This window comes from Desmodus rotundus, chromosome 7, assembly GCF_022682495.2.
Source record: "Desmodus rotundus isolate HL8 chromosome 7, HLdesRot8A.1, whole genome shotgun sequence".
Taxonomy (NCBI): Eukaryota; Metazoa; Chordata; class Mammalia; order Chiroptera; family Phyllostomidae; genus Desmodus; species Desmodus rotundus.
Window position 1 is genome coordinate 129,701,863 of NC_071393.1, and position 22,148 is coordinate 129,724,010.

Here is a 22,148-nt window from a genome sequence, read left to right on the forward strand (position 1 = left end):
GTTACATCCTTTATCCCATCATTAAATAAATGTGATGAAGCTTTGGTTTATAATAGTTCATAACCAGAGCTTCATCATATAGCTGAACTTTTCCCTGCAGGACGAGAGGTGAGGATCTGGTGTGCTTACCTTAACCCACCAGGCAAAAATGGTCTTCAATTTAGAAATTCTGATGCAGCTTGTCGAAGGAAGGACAAGAATAAGCCCCCAAACAGCAATAAAGAATAACAAACTCTTCCTTCCCCCAAAGTCCTAAACTAAACCAGATCAGAAGAGACAGAAAAACAAGGGAGACAGGGTATAATTTCTGACTTTGAAAAATACCAGAGAAAGTCAGTGTCAGGGAGCTGCTTGGATATAATTGTCTGTTAGGTTAAGAATAAGTGAAGGGCTAAGATATTTTTTTCATTCCATGTGAACTTTCAGCTCACCTTCATGTGGCATTTTTTTCTTTTTTCTGTTTGAAATGTTCATGCTTCTTTCTTTCTGTCTGTGGTCTCCCCTCCCTGTATGTTTCTCATTACATTCAGCAGGGCTTATAATTTGCTATTTATAATTTTGACTGTATCATTCAAAAACTACACACTGCTAATATCTCAGGATTTGAAACAGAAAACTTATTTTTCTCCAGCTGATTTGTGAACATAACTGAATCGAGATAATAATTTAAACAAAATAACCCAGTGGATGTTTTTGTGCTCAGTGGATTTTAGAATTTCTTTTTGTGGTTATTCTCACATGTTTATTTGACAAAGCTGGAAGGAAAACTTCTGTTTATCACTGAGGATAAAACTTTGCCAAGTTCTTTAAAAAGCATGAAATGCAAAGTTTCTTTAGGCATTTATCTTGCTGGTCGAAGATAAACTAGCTGTCTAGTGCTCCCATTTTTATTTCTATTTCCTTATTACTCCCCATTACTTGGTTGTTGATGGATTCGATAACTTTCTTGGACTAATGCTTTGCTTAGTCGGTTATATTGTGCCTTTAAATTTTTCTAGAAAAGAACCTTTAAATATTTAGTGGCAGAAGAATGGTGATTTATCAGTAAGTGAGGTTTTAGTGTCGATTTGCTTGTGGAGGGGCCCCCCGCTGATGGCCTTTCTTGTACCGACAGGGCAACAATCCCCCGAGAATGACAACACCATCAAGGACCTGCTCCCAGAGGATGCGGGGATCGACCACCAGACAGTCCACCAGCTGATTACAGTGCTCATGAAGTTCATGGCCAAGGATGAGAGCAGTGCCGAGTCAGACATCAGCAGCGCCAAGGCCTTCAACACGGTCAAGCGGCACCTGTACGTCTTACTCGGCTATGATCAGCAGGAAGGTTGCTTCATGATTGCGCCCCAAAAAATGCGCCTGTCAACTTGCTTTAATGCATTTATTGCAGGAATTGCCCAAGTAAGTGTAATAACAGCTTTCCGAAGTCATACCATTAGGCGTTCAGTAGAAGCAAGTAATTGAATTCCATTTAACCAACACTGGTTGAGTGGAAAGGTTTGTACAAGTTACTTTATTTAAGGCAGGGGCGTGTGGAGGGGAATATGAAGATGAGCAAAACTCAGCAACCTGATGTCATAAAGGGAGTTTAGGATTTATTGGGGGAGGTAAAATATACATAACATAAAATTTACCACTTTAACCGTTGGTAAGTGTATAGTTCAGCGGCATTACGTACACACACATCGCTGTCATCATCCCTGCCGTCCATCCCAGAACTTTTCCCCACCCCAGACTGAAACTCTGTGCATTGAACAGTAAGCAATGCGGGGTTTTGTTTGTGGGTGTTTTTTCTTTTCCTTTTTAAATTCTTACTGAATTCATCGGGTTGACACTGGTTAATAAAATTATACAGGTTTAAGGTGTACAGTTCTCCAGGTTAAGTCTCTCTCCATCACCATTCATCCCCTCTTTTCCCTCTTCTACCTCCCCCACCCCCCTTTCTCTCTGATAATCACCATACTGCTTTTTTGCTTTTTAATCCTTTTCCTTTTCGGCTTCAAGTAAAGAGTTGAATTAATCATACGACTTACTTCGTGTCGCGTTATCATTACTGGCTATTCCACATTTGTCTGCTACGTCTAACTGCTGTATCAGATGCCTTCTGTACCTCTACCATGGTTAACTATCCACCCCCCCAGGGATGGACACTCACATTGCTCCCAGCTCCCCACTACCCCAAACAGCTCAGCAGTGGGCGTCCTTGTATGTGCCCCTTATCCACGAATCTGGGAATTCCTTTGAGATGTGGATCCAAGAGCAGAATTAAGGGATTACAGGGTGACTGTGTGCCTAATTTGACCACAGATTAGTGCTATAAATCTGACTCTCCAGAATGGCTGCACAGTCTGCAAAGGGCACAGGACTTGGGGCTGGAGAGACATGGACATTAATTTCAGCCCTGCCACTGTTACTGACTGCTATGGCCTTAGGCATCCTCCATTTGCTCATCGGTAGCAGACTTTTTCCCAAAGATTACAGACAACGTATTGCAAGGCTCCGTGCTTAGTGCCTGTCTCAGGGTAGGAACTCAGTGATGGCAGCTGTTACAATGAGTGCAAACAGATTGTAAAATAATGAAAACAGACAAGCAAAGTGGGAGCGATACGTGTGTAGTTGTCTCTTGCTGAGGGAGCGCCACGAGCACTCAGCTGTCTGTGGCGAAGAGAGAACTGTTTCAGACACCCAACCCTCCTGCCCCTCCGCACTCCCTTCTTCCTTCCTTCCCTCCTCACTTTTCCCTTTCTAAGTCTGTTATGTGTATTCATTTTAGAAATATAACCAATAAGTAAAAATATAAATCTCCAAAAAACCCTGACAAATTGCTAACATTTTGGTGTATATCACTGGCTCCAAATCAACACACACACACATCACACACATACATGCATATTTGCATGTATGTATATATACATATGCACACATGGTTTAATAATGTGATCATGTTGTATATATTGACATACATATGTTTGATTTTTTAAAATGCAAAATATATTACAAAGTTCATATTATGTAAGTAAGTTTGTTTCACATCCTATTTAATGGCTACAAACTAGTCTATTGTCCTAAAAACACTCTTTGATTAACTAATCCCGTATTGTTGGATATGTAGGTTGTTTTCAGTTCAGGGCGGCCGTAATGCTGAATGTCTGTATGCGTGCGTCTTGGCACACTTGTCTGGTTATTTCCTTAGGACATATTTAATTGCTGTATTGGAGGCTATGTGCTTTTTCTTACTTCTGAATGCGGTGCTAAGTCGCTCTCCTGAAAGGGTGTATTGAGTAACACAGTGGTGTCTGAGAATGCCCATTTCTCCGAGTGATTTTCAATACTAGGTGTTTTGATTGATTCTGAATTTTACTCTAGTTAATAGTTTAATAGATCACTTTAATAGGTAATTACATAGGTAAGTTAAATAATCACCATATTTTTTGGACCATAAGATGCACCTAAGTTTTAGAGGAGGAAAATAAGAAAAAAAAATTTGAAGCAAAAAATGTGGTAAAATATTTAATAACAAATCACATAATATTTCACCAATGTAAATGTAAGCTAGATTCAGACTATAAGATGCACCCCCATTTTCCTCCCAGACGGGGTGGGGGAAGTGCGTCTTATAGTCTGAAAAATATGGTAGAGAATTAAGTAGATTAAGACTGTTTTAATATACAAAATTTTAAAACATTTCTTGTGAGGTTGGACTTTCCTCCTTTATGTCTACTGGCCATTACTGGCAATATTTTGTGAGATGCCTGTTAAATATTTTGCCTGTGTTTCAATAGCTCACATTCTTCCTTTTGGCTTATAAGTATTCCTTATAGTTTTCCTTCAGCTATTAATTTCTTTCCTCTTTCAGGTTATGGACTATAACATTAACTTGGGAAAACACCTTCTCCCCTTGGTGGTTCAGGTGCTCAAATACTGCTCTTGTCCTCAACTACGGCATTATTTCCAACAGCCACCTCGTTGTTCCCTCTGGTCCCTAAAACCGCACATCCGGCAGATGTGGTTGAAGGCCTTGCTCGTCATCCTTTACAAGGTAAGTTGCCCTAGTCACCCCCTTTTTGGGTGGAATGATTCTCTTAGTGAGGAAAACCCTTAAGAGACCTATGTTGAGAATTTTGTAGGACAATAATTTGACCTTCAGAAGAATTATCATGTACAGTTGGTGCTGAGAAGCAAAGGACTATTGGAATGAAAATAGAAATGGAGGCCACACCAGTGTATTGTCTTGGAAATGTTTAGAACACAAAACATGAATTGTAGGACGTTGATCCACAACTTCTATTTACGACCAGAATCTATTTTATTGTCAGAAAACAAGGAAACCGTTTAAAATTGTAGTCATTCACCAAATATTTACGCCAGGTAATTTTCCCGAAAGGAATCGTAACTACGAACTGGCATGCATAGCTGTCCGTGGTGCGGTGCAAGAGGCAGGGAATACGGTCCCGTTTCAGAATAAGGCCATGATAAGAAGTTATGTTTTGGGGGGGTTTTTTTTGTATTTTTCTTTTTATCCCAAAGGAACCCTGAGAAAAATACCTAGCAAGCTCAAGTGGAAAACTTCCCCTTCTGAATAACCATCTGTGTTTTTCTGCCTTCATTTTCTCGTGCAGTATCCGTACCGAGACTGTGACATCAGCAAGGTCCTGCTGCATCTGATTCACATAACGGTCAACACACTGAATGCGCAGTACCATAGCTGCAAGCCGCACGCCACGGCGGGCCCTCTGTACAGCGACGGCAGTAACATAAGCCGGTACAGCGAAAAGGAGAAAGGTACTTCTGCGCGCGTCTCGATTCCATGCTGAACTGAGCTTGACCGCGCCATTCATTTCTAGACAGTGTTTCTCCCAGGAGATAGGAGAGCACCCCTGGGTATCACTCTGGAGTCAAGAAATCACTTCCTGCCTCATTCGTTTTCCAACTTTCCCGTGAATGTGGCTGCCTTAATTTTTTTTTAAAAGGAGCATTCAAGAGAAATAGTTAATATGCTTCTAAAGCCCATTTCATCAGAGATGGTGTTTGGTACAAAGTGTCTGCTGGTCGGTTAAGGAGCCTTTGTAAGCCTTTTCCTACATGATGGCAATGCCTTGCTTTGGGCTGTGAGGTGCATCTTGGTCGGCACCCAGGGGAGCACGGGACCCTGTCGGTCTCTCGTTTGCTCCTGAACCTTGTGCTCACAGATGTGAGTGGAGTCTAAATTCGCTGAAGTGCTTTTTCCTAGCTGCGTTATTCAACCCAAATTGATTTAAGGCAACGGCAATGAAATATTTTTGCTGCATAGGTTTACATTATTTCTAATATTGATGTTTTTTATATTGATAGCTTTTCCACCAAGGAGGCAATAGAGTAAAACTTTAGAGTAAAGTTGTAGCCTGAAAGTTTTTAGATGAGAACTGAAGGGCCAGTGTGTATATCTTGAGTGCATGTCACAGGGTGACTAGACTTGTAAAAAAGGACATCATCGAGCTCCATCCAGGGAGAAAGCCAAGTGTCCCACGACCCTTTGGGCTGTTAGATAGTGTTGTACAGTGATTTGGTTGACTGCTCTGGGAATACCTCAGTAGGACGGATTGGAGCCAGTGTTCCTTTATTGGTTTATTGCTGCAAGGTCCAAGGGTCTAGGCTGGCCACAGATGCAACTAAGTACTAAGTGTTCTAGTTCTGGTACCGATCAGATCCTTTCCGAAGAGTATCCCGTCTACCAGTTTAGGGCCTTGGTTCTGGGACATCGGGTGGATTCAGTCACACTGTGGATGTCCTCAGTGTGGGCTCAGTGTTTGGGCCAGTCCCAGATGAACCTTTCTGTATTGGGGGGGTGCCATCTTGGAGCCTTTCTGTCTCTATAAATCAGCACCGTTGAGAATTATGTCAAAGTCATGTAATGGAAATTGTACAACTATTTCTTAAAAAGCTGTATGTTTGAAAGGAGTATAGTTTTATAAAGGCAATACAAAATAAAACAAATCACTGTGTTGCATCACCCCCAGAAACACAGGAATTTGATTGGCTTTCTCATCTTTGTGGAAGTTCACTGGGAGTTTTGTATCCATTTTGATTGTTAACATTTATTATTTTTGTTATTTGACAAAAAGATTAGTATTCTTAGTTCGTCTAACATCTGCTTCAAATGTCACTGACTGGGAGACTCTTGTGTGTTAGGACAGGATCAAGCTGGACTCTGCGTCTGTACTGCCCTTGTCCTCAGGAAGGCTTAAACAATCATGATTGCACCTGAGCCTCACTTTGGCTTGTAGTAGGTCAATGCCATTTATTGAGATATTTATAAAGGGCATTTTAGTAGCCTTTTCTCTCGCTGCTTTGTACGTACATGACTTTGGCCTTTCCGACGCATGAAAGAAGAACATTTGAAATTACGTGGACTTCATGGGTGGCAATGTAGTACCCTTTCCTTACTAATACGGTTTTGGGTTTATCTTTGATTCAAAAGTGGCCAAATGGGGGCAGAAGAGGGCAGGGAAACAAGCTTGACAGGCGCTCTAGTGACCAGTGCGTTTATGGAGCCTCAGGAAGACGAGTCAAAGATTCTTTGTGGGATTCGTAATAGTTACACACGGCAAACTCCTCGGAGAAGAGTCTTCCCTAGGGGGAAATGTTACTTTCCGTTTTCCTTTTCCTTTGTTTACTCTTTCAGTCCATAATCATTTGTGGAGCTTCTGAGATGACCAGTGGCTTTTCTAAGCTTTTTCTGTGTGTTGTGCGTTTCATTACCAAATGTAGAGTACAGTATTTTGCATTCACAAAGTATAAGGTGCATGTACTGTTAGGCTGTGTCTATGCCAGTTCTCAAATCCCAGGAAGGCGTATATTTTTGGAAAGAGTGAGAGCCACTCATTGTGTTCAATTTTCTTTTGCCAAAGTAGCCTGAAAATTCACCCCAAGCAGGGATGTCAAGCAGTGTCACAGGCTCCTGACATGCATGTGTTATCTGGCTTTAAGTGCACCAGAAAGCTTCTGCGTGAAGTCTCTTGCAAACTGAGGTGCCTCTCTTGCAAATGCTGCCAATTTGTCACACGGAAAATGAGGGACAACCTTGTAACAGGTTGCTCTGTTCAACGCATGGATGATTTGATCTGGGTGAAATGCCCAGCTGTGGCTGGACTTGGGCTGGCGTAGAAACCACCTCAGACGTGGTTCCATGCAATGCTTTCATTGAAGTGCTTGTGTAGACACAGCCTAAGAGAGAATAACCTCTTAAGTGTAATTTTGACTTTCTCTCCCCAATTAGAAGAAGATAGTGTTTTTGATGAATCTGATATTCATGACACACCTACTGGACCCTGCAATAAAGAGTCTCAAACTTTTTTTGCAAGATTGAAAAGGATAGGCGGCAGCAAAATGGTGAAATATCAGCCGGTTGAGATGAATGTGCAGAGAAGTATGAATTTTTTCCTCTTAGTCATTTTATGCAGAAATGTTGTACTCTACCGTTTGTTTGGGGTGAAATCTTAATTTTATTACGTTACGACACATTTTAATCCCGTTGATTTTATCTATATGTATGCACAAACAGTATATATATACCTCCACATTTATATATATACGTGAATTGACGGACACACCATTAATGTCATGACTGTCCTAGAGGGCCATTGCTTGATTTGATTTGTTGCAAAATGTTTGCTCCTCTTCCACACAATTTGAATACATTTTCCTAGCTCTGCCTCCGCCAAAAGCGATCCCCTGTCCTGTGTACAAATGAACAGAGCTGAGGAATTATCCTGAAGCCTGATTTCGGAAATACGATCTTAGACTGCCATTGTGGGTTCTTGCATTCCAAAGCTTTCTGGGTTTTGAAATTAGAATGAACCTTACAAAAACTTGGCTGGGAAGTCAAGTGGAGCTGGGGTTGTGATTTATGCCAATTGTATGCCCAAGTACGAGGGGGAAAAAAGAATGGTGAAGTCTCCAAGTAAAATAGTACTAGCTTTTTCTGTTTTAATCAGGTGAAATAGAGCTGGCTGAATATAGAGAAACGGGTGCATTACAAGACAGCATTCTCCACTGTGTGAGAGAAGAAAGCATTCAGAAAAAAAAGCTGCGCTCTTTAAAACAAAAATCTCTTGATATAGGGAACGCAGACTCCCTGTTGTTTACATTAGACGAGCACCGTAGGAAGTCCTGCATAGACCGCTGTGACCTAGATAAGCCTCCCGCCCAGGCGGCTTACATCACGCCCAGACCACACGACCACGGACGTCCCCGACAGAATTCTGCTGCCAGGCCCGACAGTGCCGAAGTCCCCGAGAACCCTGCCGTGGAAGGTTTTCAGGAAACTCGGAGGCCCGTGATTCCAGAAGTGAGGTTAAACTGCATGGAGACTGCATTCGAGGTCAAAGTTGATTCCCCAGTAAAGACTGCTCCTAAAGAGGATTTAGATCTGATCGATTTGTCCTCCGATTCAGCGTCAGGGCCCGAGAAACACTCTGTGCTCTCAACCTCTGACAGCGACTCTCTGGTGTTTGAACCTCTTCCCCCTCTCCGAATAGTCGAGAGTGACGAAGAGGAGACCATGGACCAAGGAAATGACGGTGCCTCTGGTACAAATGCTGCCTCCTCACCCTCCCTCCCCAGCCACCCGTCTGTCCCCAGCCTGAGCACAACCCCCCTTGTGCACGTAAGTGTGGAGGACTGTTCCAAAGACTTTTCCCCAAAGGACTCAGGAAATAACCAGTCAGCAGGCGACGAGGACTCCAGTCTCATAGCTCTGGAAGACCCCCCAGACTCTGCAGAATCATCAAAGCCAGGGGCACTGCAGGAGTTTCCTTGTGGCAGCCCGCTGACGCTCCAACAAAAACGGGACCTCCTTCAGAAGTCAAGTGCTCTCCCCGAGATATCACCAGACGATAACCTCGAGGCTGATGTCGAGGAAGAGACGTTGGGTGGGCTGGTGCCAAGTTCAGGGGCAAAAACCGTCCTCCTCAAAGTCCCTAAAGATGCCGAGAATCCAATGGAAAGTGAGAAGCCCGACACCAGTGCCGAGTCGGATACAGAACAGAATCCAGAGAGGAAGGCCGAAGAAGAGGGAGCTGAAGAATCCGAATTTAAGATTCAGATCGTCCCCAGGCAGCGGAAGCAGAGGAAGATCGCTGTCAGCGCCATCCAGAGAGAGTACCTCGACATCTCCTTCAACATCCCGGACAAACTGGGGGAACAGAAAGAGCCAGGTAAGCCAGCTCCCACCTCTCCTTCCTCCCGGCCTTACATTCGAGTTTGTGCATCTCACTTGTTAGGACCTTGGCGCTGACTATACATAAATTCTCAATCTTATAATGTCAGGGAGTGACATTATAATTGCTCCATAATCACTCCGAATCCTTCCTGCCTCACAGCATGCATTGGATTCAGATGCGGTTCTATTGGCTCCATAAATGTTTCTGTATCGGTTGTTTTTAAATTCTTGACCATCCTTGGCAGTAAGAGGCAGTGGTTGATTCACATCCAGATGTTCCAAATATCATTTTAGCCTTCTTCAACCAGCAAAAGTCATTCATTTGAACTCTGCTTGCTTTCTTTTTTTCCCCTGCTGTCTCCTTTGGTGAGCTGTGATAGAGTCCGATAGAGGAACTCTTGACGGGCTAAAATGAAGCAGAGCGCTTAGAATAATTAAGAACTGACTGTAAGCATTGAGGGCCTACAGCTGATCGTGTGTTTTAACCAGTGTCAGCCATCTGGTAGACATGCGTGCCCTCAGGCACCACCATGACAAAAAAGCTAGTTGCCCAGTTACAGCTGAGACCCCAATCCGTGGGCCCCAGTTGATGGTGAAGTTGTCCCAGCACATGCATTTCCTGCCTCGAGTGCCATTGCCTGTGTCTCCTTGGAGGCACCATTTCTAAGACAGAGGACTTGCAAACGTGGCGAGCCAGACATCCACCTCATCCCAAACATGGTCTTCGGAAGTACCGGTCGCGCACTTCTTCATCTCTCAGCTCAGATCTAAAAAGAAGAGTGGGACTTCAAAAAAATGGGATTGGCTAGGGATGATCATTGTATTAGCCTCACAGACTCTAGCATTGAGACCTGGCAAAGATCTCAGAGACCCCATTGTCTAGAAGGGGGTGCTGGCACTGAGGTGATGTGCCTCACCCCAGTCACATGGCCAGGCAGTGGCCCTGCCAGGACTGTCTCTCAGTTCTAGTCCCACTTCTCCCACTGCTCCACATAAAAGCCACTCCTAAGAGAAAGGGCTCAGCTCCCTCACTTGCCCGGGTATTTCCTGAGGTTTCTAGCCGTTCTCTACCTTATGGGACAGAGCCGTGCACCCCAAAGGGGCTCTGTAAAAATCTGTGGGATGGACATTAGTGTGTTTGTAAAAGGTCATGCTCCAGCCAGGCAGGGGGAGGAAAAAGATCCCGGTAATAACAAGAAAGTTTAAGAAGGTTTCCAGGGAAACTGGGATACCTTTTTATTGTTCGAAGCCAGGAAAACTTCTGTATATAGATAGAGGAAGGAAACTGGGGAGGAAATTGGTTTTATATTAATACGCTTGTTACTAGAACAAGAGGAAGGTATCCGACAATTATAATAATATGTCCTTAAACATTTTATAATACATATGGTACAGTCATAAGAAGTTTGTATAGTGTCCCATCTCTCGCAGACGTACAGATCTCCTACCCGTCCTTGCTGGGTGGGGGCAGGAGACCTACGTGCCCAGAGTAAGACTCAGCTTCCCCAGAACTTCTCGCCTCTGTCAGCTGGAGTCAAGGGAGGCCCAGATACCTACCCCTCCGCACCCTCCATGCGCGCAGCCTTGCCACCACTGACCGCCTCAAGTCCACCAGGTCCAATCTCACTGTGTGCTTTCTCTCCGTTCATGCCAGTCCCAGAAGGAAGCCCTAGGCCACCCTTCATCTCCCCCACTCTAATTTCCACGAGGCCTTGACCATCTCTTCGGAATCTCTCTCCTATTGTATGCCGATTTCTGCAACCCTACCTTGGTCTGAAGAAATTCATGGTGCCTCATGAGCAAAATCCCTTACGTACTCTCCTCTGACTGTTTCCTTCACCTCCTCATGGAAGGTCTAGTGGAAACCCAGCTGTCCCCGAGGACATTGCTTTCCCCATAGCCCTGTGCCCTTGGGTTCAGTGAGGGGGTAGGCATCTTCCTGCTCATCACTGCCCCCTTCAGACCAGCACCCCCGGGGATAGGCTCCCAGTGACGCAGGAGGCACAGGAGAGCGAGCCCTATCTCACGGACGCTTTGCAGGCCTTGGGTCACGCTATGCCTGCAAACATTCGGTTAGCTGGAAAAAATCATGTGGCTGGAACCAAAGTCAGGAAGGGAAATACACTTTACCTTTTTAGTGAGAGGAACTTCAAAGCTGCATGGCAGACAGCATGGATTCAGGAAAGAGTAAAGAATTGGGGCCAACTCTCCCCAATATTGCATGGTACATGCCCATATTAAAAAATTATCTGTGGTTCATCTGAAGTAAATTTTAACTGGGCACCCTCTGGTGTATCTGGCCACCTTAATCTGCCTGCGTATTATATCCAGAATCTGACCCCTTCTCACTGCCTCCCCTGCCTCTACCCGGGTCGGAGCCACCATCATCTCTACCTGGGTCACTGCCATAGCCAACTAATGAGATCCCTGTCTTCTACTCTTACTGGCTTTGTGTCTCCCCAGCATAGCAGCCAGACCGATCCTTTAAAACATGAGATCATACGGTTCCTCTGCTTCAGACCCACCACGGGCTCCCCATTTTTCACAGTGAAAGCTCAAGTCCTTCAGTTCCGGGAACGCTGCACATGGTCCTGATTCTCACTAGCTCTCTTTACATGTCTTCTGCTCGGCTGCAGGGGCCTCTTCCACCTCTCCCATTTCTTGAATAGTATTTATTTCACATTCGATACAGCCCCTGTTCTTAAATTACTTGTGCTTTAGCGAAGTTATAGACAAGTAAATAGGAAATTACATTAGAGTGTGTTAGGCTAGGGAGAGATTAAGGACAGGGTGCTCTGGAATTCCATAAGAGCGTCACCTGGCCCAGTGTTTTTGTTTGTATTTTGGGGGGAGGGGCCCTAAACGCCTTCCTGGAGGAGGAATTTTCTGTGTAAATTGAGGTGTAAATGATGAGCGGGCGTAATGATACTCGTGGAATGAAGTATAAGCATCTTTAGGTACTAGACGAAAAGAAATTCAGGGGAAGGTTCCGGGACCTGCTGGTGGGCAGGCAGTGTGGGCACGTGAGCCGTAGTCTTGTCACTGTGCTGTCGTTAGTCTCTGAGGGGCGTGGCCACAGATGCAGAGTGCGATAGGCGAGCAGTCCCCCGCAGAACTCTGAGACGCTCCGTGTAATGCCACTGGAGTGATTGGAGGCTCAGGAAGCGAACAGTGGTATATAATGGGTCTAAAAGTAGAGTGGGTGTGCCAGGCAGAGGGGAAAGGCCATAGAAAAGGTTCTAGAGTTTTAAATAATGTTTATTTTAGACAAGTGTCCTGAGTTTTAAGTAATGTTTATGTTTGTAGATTCCTCTGCCAAAGGGCTCTCCACCCTGGAAATGCCGCGAGAATCCTCGTCCGCACCCACGTTGGAAGCCGGTGTGCCAGAAACAAGCAGCCACTCTTCCATATCAAGTAAGGGTTCTCGTACATTGGTTTCGGAACTCTACCTGCTGCATTGTTTTCACTTTTCGCACTCCTGGAGTTTTGTTTTTCTCTTTTTTTTAATGTGGTGGCTTTCTAGGTGACACTGTGTTGTATGGTCTCAGAGACCCTGAGGCATAGGCCCGCATTTGTCAACCTCTCAAGTGTTCGATAAATCAGTATGGTTACCGATGGGCCAGGAACCCTAATTTGTTAAGGAACAACCACTGATTTCATCATTCAATAAACAATCACTATATATTCCAAGCCCAACCTTACCTCGTGGAACTGGTTTGGGACAAGTGAAAAGCATTGCCTATGGCAGAATTTTACATGGAACCCTTCCTCACCGACAAAATTTTATCTCCGTTATCATAAAATAAACACACCTGGTATCTCATGATTCTAACTTCGGGGCTGAATCAAGCCCTTTTGGATCAGAAAAGAAAAGTGGCCCGAAATTTTGTAGGATCTCTAAGAGGTGGCCGTTTGGAAACTGACTTCTGTTGTTGGGTCCTAGATTTTTGTCACGAGGAGCTTGAGTCTCACTGAGGTGAAGAGGAGGGTGTCCCCCCGGCTCAGCGGGGGCAATGAGGAGATTTTAGAATAGGAAATTGCCTGCAGGAATCAGATGCAAACAGAGGGGCAAGTTCTGCAGACCCTTGCCATGTGTTCCATGGAGACGCTGCCTGAGGAGCTGGTTAATTTTCATTTGACTCTCTTGAAATGAGGAGGATTCTGAAAAAGTCAGATAAAGATCTTACGTGCTGGACTGGTAGTATGGAATGACTTTCTCATCTTCATCGTTCATTCATTCATGCATTCCTGCATTTGGCAACTATTTATTTAGTGTCTGCTGGGTGCCAGGCGCTGTGCTTGGCACTGGGGGTCTACTGTGAATAAATAAGACACCCCTTCTTCTCAAGGAGTTTACAGTCACAGTGGCAGTAAGGGCCACCGTTTGCTTGACAGCCACCACGTGCCAGGCACTACGCTAAGCAGTTGCCACACGTGGTTACCTTGTTCAGTCCTGACATTAGCCCCGCATGGTGGGTGTTACTGACCTCGTTTATAGGTGAGGAAACAGTTGCAGGGAGGCTAACTGGCTGCCTGAAGTCACACAGCTACTAAGTGGCAGAGACAGGAATTGACACCAGGCCTGTTGGACTTTTTAAGCCCATGGTCTTTTGAGTATACCACACGGCCTTAGAATAATTCACATTCAGTTATAATAGAGATCATGGGAATTCTAAGAGTTTCCAAGTGACTGTTATTTTCCCTTTTGGTAGCAAAGGATGGTTAGTTCTGAATCTAGTTTTTTTTTTTAATTACAAAAAAATTTGTTTGGTCACCTGATATAATACCCATTTTGAAGTCTATACACAAAAATCATGAAAGCATATTTTCTCCTCCTAATTTGCATGAGTCATCTTAAAAAAGTGACTTCTAGTGGGAATCCCAAGTTGGATTCAATTGGGGATAGGATGACCAAGTCAGTTGGAGTTCAGTGCTAGTTAAATATGTCGTAAAATAAACGCAGCCAGTGCATCATTCCCTCAGATCGCGTCTGAGCGAATCCATAAGGCTTCCCGTACGGATTTATTTACGTATTTATTCTTGTTGGCTGGATACATTTCATTTTTTGTTTGTTTGTTTGTTTTTGTCACAGAACACTGTTCGCAGCAGAGGGAATGGGCATTGTAGTCCGGTGGTTAAACAGTTTGTTCGCATAAACCAGTACGTGTTCGTCCGTTAGCGCAGGAAGCCCCAATGGCGTGCACCCTACTGAAATCTAGGACGTCTCCAACATTTTCTCTCTCGGTTTTCCTTTGTCATCTTCTTTGGTTTTTAATGAACGTTTTCAAGGCTTGTCCGAAAGAAGGCCATGTAGGCTGTTGGCTAGCAGAAGACACTCAATCAGAGCAGCTCTTGGACACGTGGACTGTCACCTTGTCCAAGCAGGCAGCTGGCATCTTAGTTTTTACTCCAACTCATTTTTATTTAAAACAAAATGCTCCAGCTATCAGTTTTACAAAGTCTCTAAGGGAAACACAAGAGCAAGGTGCTGAGGTAAAGGACACCTGAGGTAGCTTTATTTGGTCTGTTTTTCTCTTAAAAGACCTTATGGATTTAGCACAATGCATCACTGGATTTCTGCCTCCCTCCTCCTCTTCACTTAAAGTGTGCGTTGGCTGGCTCTCGGTGCTGCGTTCTTGGAGGCACAATGCCAGGCGTCTTAGACCCTGAGCTAAACATTAAGGGTTTTATTCTCAGGGAAATCTGTTGTCTTTAAAAACAACTGAGAATTAGAGAAATTATTCAATCACTAGAGGTTTTAAATCTTTTCTTTTTGCTGCTAATTTTTAAATTTGTTAAATCTTCTAAAAGATTTCCACTTTTGCATTTTAAAGAAAGCTGTACTTTTAAAGTGAGTCATAAAATTACCAATCAACCAGAAGAATCAGAGATTTTTCACATTTGTTTGCATAGTCGTTCCCACGAATGCAGTTAACACGATCCCAAGACACAAGAATTCCTATCCTGTCCCTCTTTTTTCATCTGTTTATTAGCTGATTATTTTGTAGCTATGCATGCCGTGACTACCACGCATCCAACAGCATGCTAATTACATTAAAAAACAATGTTACAATTGGTTTCACATCACACCACGTTGCTGCCTTGGTACCATGATTGCGAAACCTGCATGTAACCTTCAAGGCTTCCTGGAGGCCATACAGTCATCCCCGTTGCTGCCATCGCCTTCTAGGTCACGTAGTGCAGAGCTTCCGTTGCTGAAATTGTCCTGATGAGAGAGTGAATGGTCACCAGTCTCAAACGTCCTGGTGTATGGGGTCATGCAGAAAAAGTACATGAGTGACGCTCTTGCCTTTCTCACGGGGCCGGTGGCAGGGACTGGGGGCACCGCTCGCAGAGGAAAAGGGGGGCAGGAGGCAGGTGGCTTTCGCTCAGCAGTCTACTGGCAGAAGTGATTTTCATTGTTTTTCTGGTTTGGAAATGCTTATTTATAACTTGACCTTTCATTGGTGGGATATTTGTCAATGCCTAATAGCAGGATGAAAACGTTGCCACTGTTTTCTGGAACAGAGATGTGTGCTAGAATATGCGTGTGGAACGCTATTCGATTCACACTTTTGGAACGGTAGGCGGAGCCTCACACAGAGATTGAACACAGCATGTTTTTGTCTTGCGACCACATCATTTGCTGGTTGGTTCCAAGGAGCATAATTTCATTGGCTTCAGTTTCTCTGTAAAACTTGGGGTCCATCTGTGTCATCCTACTCCAGGGTACACACAAACACACACACACGCACACACGGGACATCCGGAGGTACAATGGAGACTGAAACTACTTATGCACAGGCTCCGTGAAAGCAAGCTGAGCTATAAATTCAAAGTGAAATTATCTGTGTTAAAATCCTTTTTGGAACGTGGCAGAGTTTGTAAATAAAAAGTTAATGACAATAATCATGGTGTGGGGGTAAACATTTAGAAGCTACAGATAAGTTCTTATAGGCACCGTTACTCCCTTTACCAAGTAAAGGAAGGCAGCCAGAACAGTGTAGCGCCTCAGTCTTTCATTTGGACAGGGGCAGACGATTTACCAAACAACTGCGAATAGCCGCTGAAGATACAATTGAGGTTCTGTATGGATGTGTAGAGGCTTTGTGTGCCAGCAGATTGATTCTCCCTGGTAATCATCTCCTCGTTTCCTCCATATAGCTCAGTATAGGCAGATGAAAAGGGGATCCCTGGGAGCTCTGACAATGAGCCAGTTAATGAAGCGACAGCTGGAACATCAGTCTAGCACCCCCCGTAACATCAGCAACTGGGACACTGGTGGGTCAAGCTTTTTCTTCTTGTTCTACCTTTCAGATTAGCTAACACCACTTTCTCTGGGTCCCCTATGCTCCCTTGCTAAGGAATGGATTTTCTCTTGTGCTTTGTGGTTCAAATAGTTTTTTTTTTTTTTTTTTTTAAGGAACCCTAGGGTAATGAATAAGTGTTTTTAAACTTTCCAAACGTCCAGAGCCACCACCTAGGCTGGTCCAACCCCCTTTTCTTTTTCTCTAAGACCCAGATTGCACATATTAGGTTATCTACCTGGGAGTTAAATGATGCAAATGTGTAAAGGAGGGAATGGATCTATGTTTCATGATGCGAATTAAAAATATAAACCCAAACACCAGGTCATCAATATTCTCTGTTTTATAAATCATAAAGTACCCCAAATAAGGGACTTAACGATAATAATAATAACCAATGGCAGCTTAGTGGTGTTGCAATCTGCTGGTAGGTTCGGGAATGCGGGCTGAGTGTGTCGGTCAGCAGGGTCACTGCGCTGCAGCAGCGCACCCTCATGGCCATTGACGGAAGTGCACCCAGCCTCAGGCTGTGCCGTGTCTACTTCACACCACCACCCCGCAGTTTCCACACGTGTCACCAAGTTCTCTCTGCACCCGTGCCGCTTCCTCAAGCCCAGAGCTCCTTCCCCAATCCTGCTCCTTTGAGTGTCTGCATTTTGTTTTTCTTCTTTAATTAAATGGGTCATTTGGGTTACAAGATTATACATGTGAAAGTACTTTGCAACATGCATGAACTAGGAAAATATCAGGGTTTATCACTCTGATCTGGGGGCCAATACTTGGATTGAGCTAATTTAGTATCTTGGCTAGTACTTTCTGGCTACAGTTGTATGAGATTATTTTACTATCCTTCCTTATGCCCAGGAATTAGAATGCTCACAAAGCCAAAATCTTAAGATATTGGTATTTTTTCAAAACCATAATAGTTATGTACATTTCAACTTATTCCCACCCTTCCACCTTCTTCTTAAAAAAAAAAAGCTGGTCTCGATAACTAATCCCACACACTGTACACAATCCTGCATTTAACAAATACTTCAATTCTCCTGACCTTTATAAGGGTTGTTAACATGTTAGAGGTTAGAGTTTTGTCTTTCTTTTAGTGACAGGTGGTAGTGAGTAACGACACGGCCAAAAGCCAACAAGCAAGAGAGACAAGAAGAGAGACGCTGGGCAGCCAGTCTCGAGAGTTGGGTGAAGCCTTTCTGTCCACCCGAAGAGGACTTGGTTTCTCTCTTTACTGAGATGAAGTTGTATAAGGAACTGAGAATGAAAGCTACTGTTTGGTTAGCTCTTTAATAATTAAACACCCAGCTTTTGTTAGGTCGACCTGGGGGCTCTCAGAGTAGTTGATCTTTGTGCTATTTTCTATAGCAAGTAGCTCAGCTTAAGCCAACCATGTTAGATTCTGACTACAATTACGGCCCAGTTTGATGGACTCAGCAGAGACAAAAAGGCAAAGAGAGCTCAATTTCCCATCTAAATTTCAGTCTTAAAAAATCTGCCCTGGCCGGTGTGGCTCAGTGGATTGAGTGCTGGCCTGCAAACCAAAGGGCCACAGGTTCGATTCCCAGATCAGGGCACATGCCTGGGTTGTGGACCAGGTCCCTGGTGCGGGGTGTGTGAAAGGCAACCACACATTGATGTTTCCCTGTCTCTTTCTCCCTCTCTTCCCCTCTATCTAAAAATAAATAAAATCATTAAAAAAATCTATATGATGCCAAATAACCCATTTAACTGAATTTTTCACTTTTCAACCAACTTAAGCCTTGTTCACGTCACTCTGGTTTCTCATTTCATACTTGCCACTTACGTGCTGTCTGAATTTCTTTACCTGAGTTTTCCTGTTCTTATTTTCCATCCTCCAGGTTGGTTCTCTAGTTACCTCGTTCAACTAGAGCATCATCTCAACACTCTTGTTTTTGTTAGTGCTGTAAAAAGTTCTCCCCGAATCTGAGGCCAGAGGAGAGTCGATGGTTCGACGTTAGGTGGCACGTCACTTCATGCCGTGTGTGCCGATGCAGTGACTCTCTAGTCTCCAAAAGAACAAATCTGGTCGTGTGTGTGGACGCACCGAGACAGGCAGCCTAAAGCAAGGGTCGCGACCGAGGCACCTGGGCGTGCACCTGCTCGCTCACGCAGTGCCTGCCTCTCCTCTGTCCGTCCCTGAAATCTGATGGCTCGTGTCTTTGCTTCATTTTTCATGTGAAACGAACGTGTCTGAAGCACCGCTCCTCCATTTCTGCCCCGGCCCCTGCCCCCTTAATTCCTCTTCCTCAGCCCTCAGCCAAACGCCTGTCATTTCCTTGCTACCAGTTCCACATGGCTTCTGAGTGACCATTTTGGCCATTGCCCCAAATGATCACTTAGGATTTATTGATTTGCATAAAACACTTGTTTTATGGCTGTGCCATTGGCCTTTGATTTTTTCATTTCATACAAAGAGATACAGGATTTGAGTTTTTGTGGCTCGGGGGGATCTGGACTAATTTTGGATGACTTTAGATGTTTTTCTGCCTTTAATTGCATTTCATATCCCTGAAGGGCAGGTTTGTAGTGAAACCCCAACCAGCCCTACCTTGAAAAGTAGGATGTTTCCTAGAAATGTTAATAATCAACAATAGCAATGGCCAAAAATTGGCCCCAGGAGATTATGGTTAAATTCTTTGTATTGCGAACTGTGCTGAATTGACCACACTGAAGACTGAGATGCTCTATTTATCCACAGAGCAGGTACAGCCCGGGAAGCGCCAGTGTAACGTGCCAATGTGCCTCAACCCAGACCTGGAGGGGCAGCCACTGAGAACGAGAGGTGAGCGGAGCCACGGAGTCTCAGACTGTGGGACACTGAGAGAAGCTGTATGTGTGAACCACCGAGCCGTGCAGCAGGTGCTGAAACCTCTTGCTTAGCAGCTGCGTGAAGTGGCTCCAGCCTCTGCTCCAGTACTCCCATGGGGTGGGAATGCATGACATCCCCTCTCTGAACATGACCAACAGAAAGTTCTTCCCAATGCTGACTTTGTCACCCTCGGGACCACATAAAACAACTCTAGTCTCCCTCAGTAGCCAACCACTGCTTATTCCCTCCGTCTTTTCTGGACCACACCCCCCCGGGTCCTTTGGTATTCCTCCCAATGTGTATTAGTTTCCGTAACGTCTTGTGTCTGCTTCTCTGAGTGTGGTCCAGCTAGCACATCTGTGTTCCTTCTAGAATGTTGAGATCGCTGATGAACAGCTTCTTTTTAGCCATCTGAAATTGCACAGAATATACACTTGACTTTGTGCTGTTCGTAGGAGCAAGCTAAGAATAAGTCTGTGCTAAGATCATCAGGATATGTCTTTTCAAAATTCGTTTCATGGCTAGTTAATCATTACTTTAGTTCCTTTCTAATTCAGAAAGTAGGTTCACTTGTCACTTGTAAAAAGCAAAGTAGTAAAAATGAATTGTGACTGCATCTCCTAGCTGGTCCCTTAGATTAAGTATGCAGATTACAACACTCTCCTAGTTTTCCCTAGGAATGAGGGGTATTTGTCTCGAGATTTTGCTAACATTTGTATGGCATCAAGCAGCAGTTTTTGTCCCTGTGTCTGATGGGAAGAGACTCATCTCATTTATGGGACCTACAGGAAAAGCTTTTATAAGCAGAAATCGGGGGGGTTAAACAAACTCTGGTGCCTCTCTGTGGTCTAGTGATGCGGTTGGTAGCTGCACACATGGAAGGAGGCGTTGAGACCAAAGACAGACAGTAAGTGTCCTTTGGGGTAAAACGGAGAGCCTGCTGGCGCAGCCACGGGCTGATGTGCGCAGGCGTGCTGTGAGACAACCAGCGCCTTCTTACTTCTCTTGCCTCCAAGGCTCCCAAAGTGGCTGTTGTCAAAATCTCCAACTTGGAAGCTGGGCTTCAGAGCAGGTCCCCTCTTTATTCTAAGTTTCTAAGACCCTTCTGTTTCTGTTCATAGTTCCATAGAGCACGCACGTTGGGTATTTAAGTAGGGGAACCAGGGGGCGTGTGGCATCACAAAGGTTGCCCACAGCGGGCGGATCGTGAGACGGCCTTCGGTACTGCAGACTCAGCTGTGAACCAGCTATAACAAAACGTCGCTGGGGTCTGTGACTTCCTTTCTGCATTGCCCGCCTTCTCCTGGTACCTTGCTCTCTGCTCTCACACCATTAGCAGTGTTCAGGAGTCCACTGAGTCAGCTACTGTTGCCCAATAACTTAACCTGCCTGCTCTTAGAGATGACTGCCGTGACTACCGCACCACGTGTGCCATGCTGTCATTTGAAAAAACTTCACGATGCTGTCGTCAAAAGTGCCCACTCGTTGGCATTTGTGTTGGGTAGTAACTGGCATGAAACCACCCAAATGACTTTGATTCCCTCCCTTTTCTTGACTCAAACTGTGATTTCTGTATGATATAATAATAGGCAGTGATCTTCTGAGAGCTTTGACTCAGGGGCTTTAAAAAATCAGTTTCTTACGTTTCTAGTAAGACCGTGTATACGTCACCGTGCATCTACTGGGAGGAGCTTTCCCACGTTCAGCACTGGCATTGCAGAACCTGGGGCTCGTGGGCTGTCAGTGGTCAAGAAATGCGGAGTTTGGCTTTGCGCTTTCTGTATTCACCGTACTGCTTACTAATCAATTAAGTCTTTTTTTTTTTATATATTGGCCCAGGTCTTACCTTTTCTACTATTAATCAGTAATCGGTTTATACTTATGCTTATAATAAACACTGTTGCTTCCACTCCAGGCTGCCTCGTTAGGAAAACAATTGGAGAGCTTTGTTAAGGATACACCTGGGCCCACTTAGGAAAGCTAGTATCTCAGAGAGGGCTGACAAATGCAGCAGTCAAATTTGCATTCCTATCTGGGATCTTTAGCTGTAACACACAGGTGTTCTCAGGTACTCGCCTTTGCCTCTGGGTCTGCAGGCCCCAGGCTTCTCACAAACCCACGCTGTGGCCTCTGATGGGCGAGGCCACACAGCCAGGTGGCATTTTGACTCTTTGAAGGCTCGGTGCCATTTCTTCTCCCTCAGATGGACACATGTCCCCTACTTGGCTGGGTTTCTAAAATGTTTATGTGGACACCTTTAGAAACCCATTCTCCGAATCATTCCCTTTCACCTACTTAAGGAAAGGTCAGCCAGTTTTATTTTTCAGCCCCGAGTTCCCAGTTCCTTGACGAGAAACAGGTTCTCTAATGACCGTCGGGTCAATCTGCCTTCTTTCCTGTTCGAAGGACTCTGAGTCTCGGGGTTTTCCTTGTTTGTTGGTAGAACAGGGCATTCTTCTGGACCGGTGTGTTGGGAGTCTTCTTGGAGTGCCTCTGCCCACACTCCCGGGGGACCTGCCCAGCGCCACTGGTTTTCCTGACGGAGAGCCATCTCTGAACTGTCCACGTGCACTGTCCACGTGCACTGATCATTGCCGGGACCCCCCCCCCCCCCGTCGGGTTTCTGTGAAGGCATCAGAACCCCACATTCACAAAACCCCACATTTAAACTGTGAGGTACAGATTGACCCGAAGTCAATCTTGGCTGAAGTCCCTGGATGGCTCCTTCAAAACACTTGATATTTTATTCTTAAATATTTCAGTTTAAAAAGTGAAGTCTTTGGCTTTGGGGCTTATGATACTA

The 22,148-nt window shown here is 44.7% G+C and overlaps 1 protein-coding gene across 4 annotated transcripts in view; it reads left to right on the forward strand.

Moving 5' to 3' along the window:
* UNC79 (unc-79 homolog, NALCN channel complex subunit) overlaps positions 1–22,148 on the forward strand; it is a 203,602-nt gene that overhangs the window by 132,260 nt on the left and 49,194 nt on the right. For 3 of the 4 annotated variants that reach the window (XM_045201960.2, XM_024567696.3, XM_053928854.1), the window contains 8 exons: positions 1,115–1,401; positions 3,857–4,039; positions 4,620–4,782; positions 7,256–7,405; positions 7,974–9,194; positions 12,506–12,613; positions 16,364–16,480; positions 19,235–19,318. In XM_045201960.2, the coding sequence (XP_045057895.2) occupies positions 1,115–1,401; positions 3,857–4,039; positions 4,620–4,782; positions 7,256–7,405; positions 7,974–9,194; positions 12,506–12,613; positions 16,364–16,480; positions 19,235–19,318 (2,313 nt within the window). The remainder of the gene's footprint in view (positions 1–1,114; positions 1,402–3,856; positions 4,040–4,619; positions 4,783–7,255; positions 7,406–7,973; positions 9,195–12,505; positions 12,614–16,363; positions 16,481–19,234; positions 19,319–22,148) is intronic. The other variant, XM_045201961.2, reaches the window with a different exon arrangement.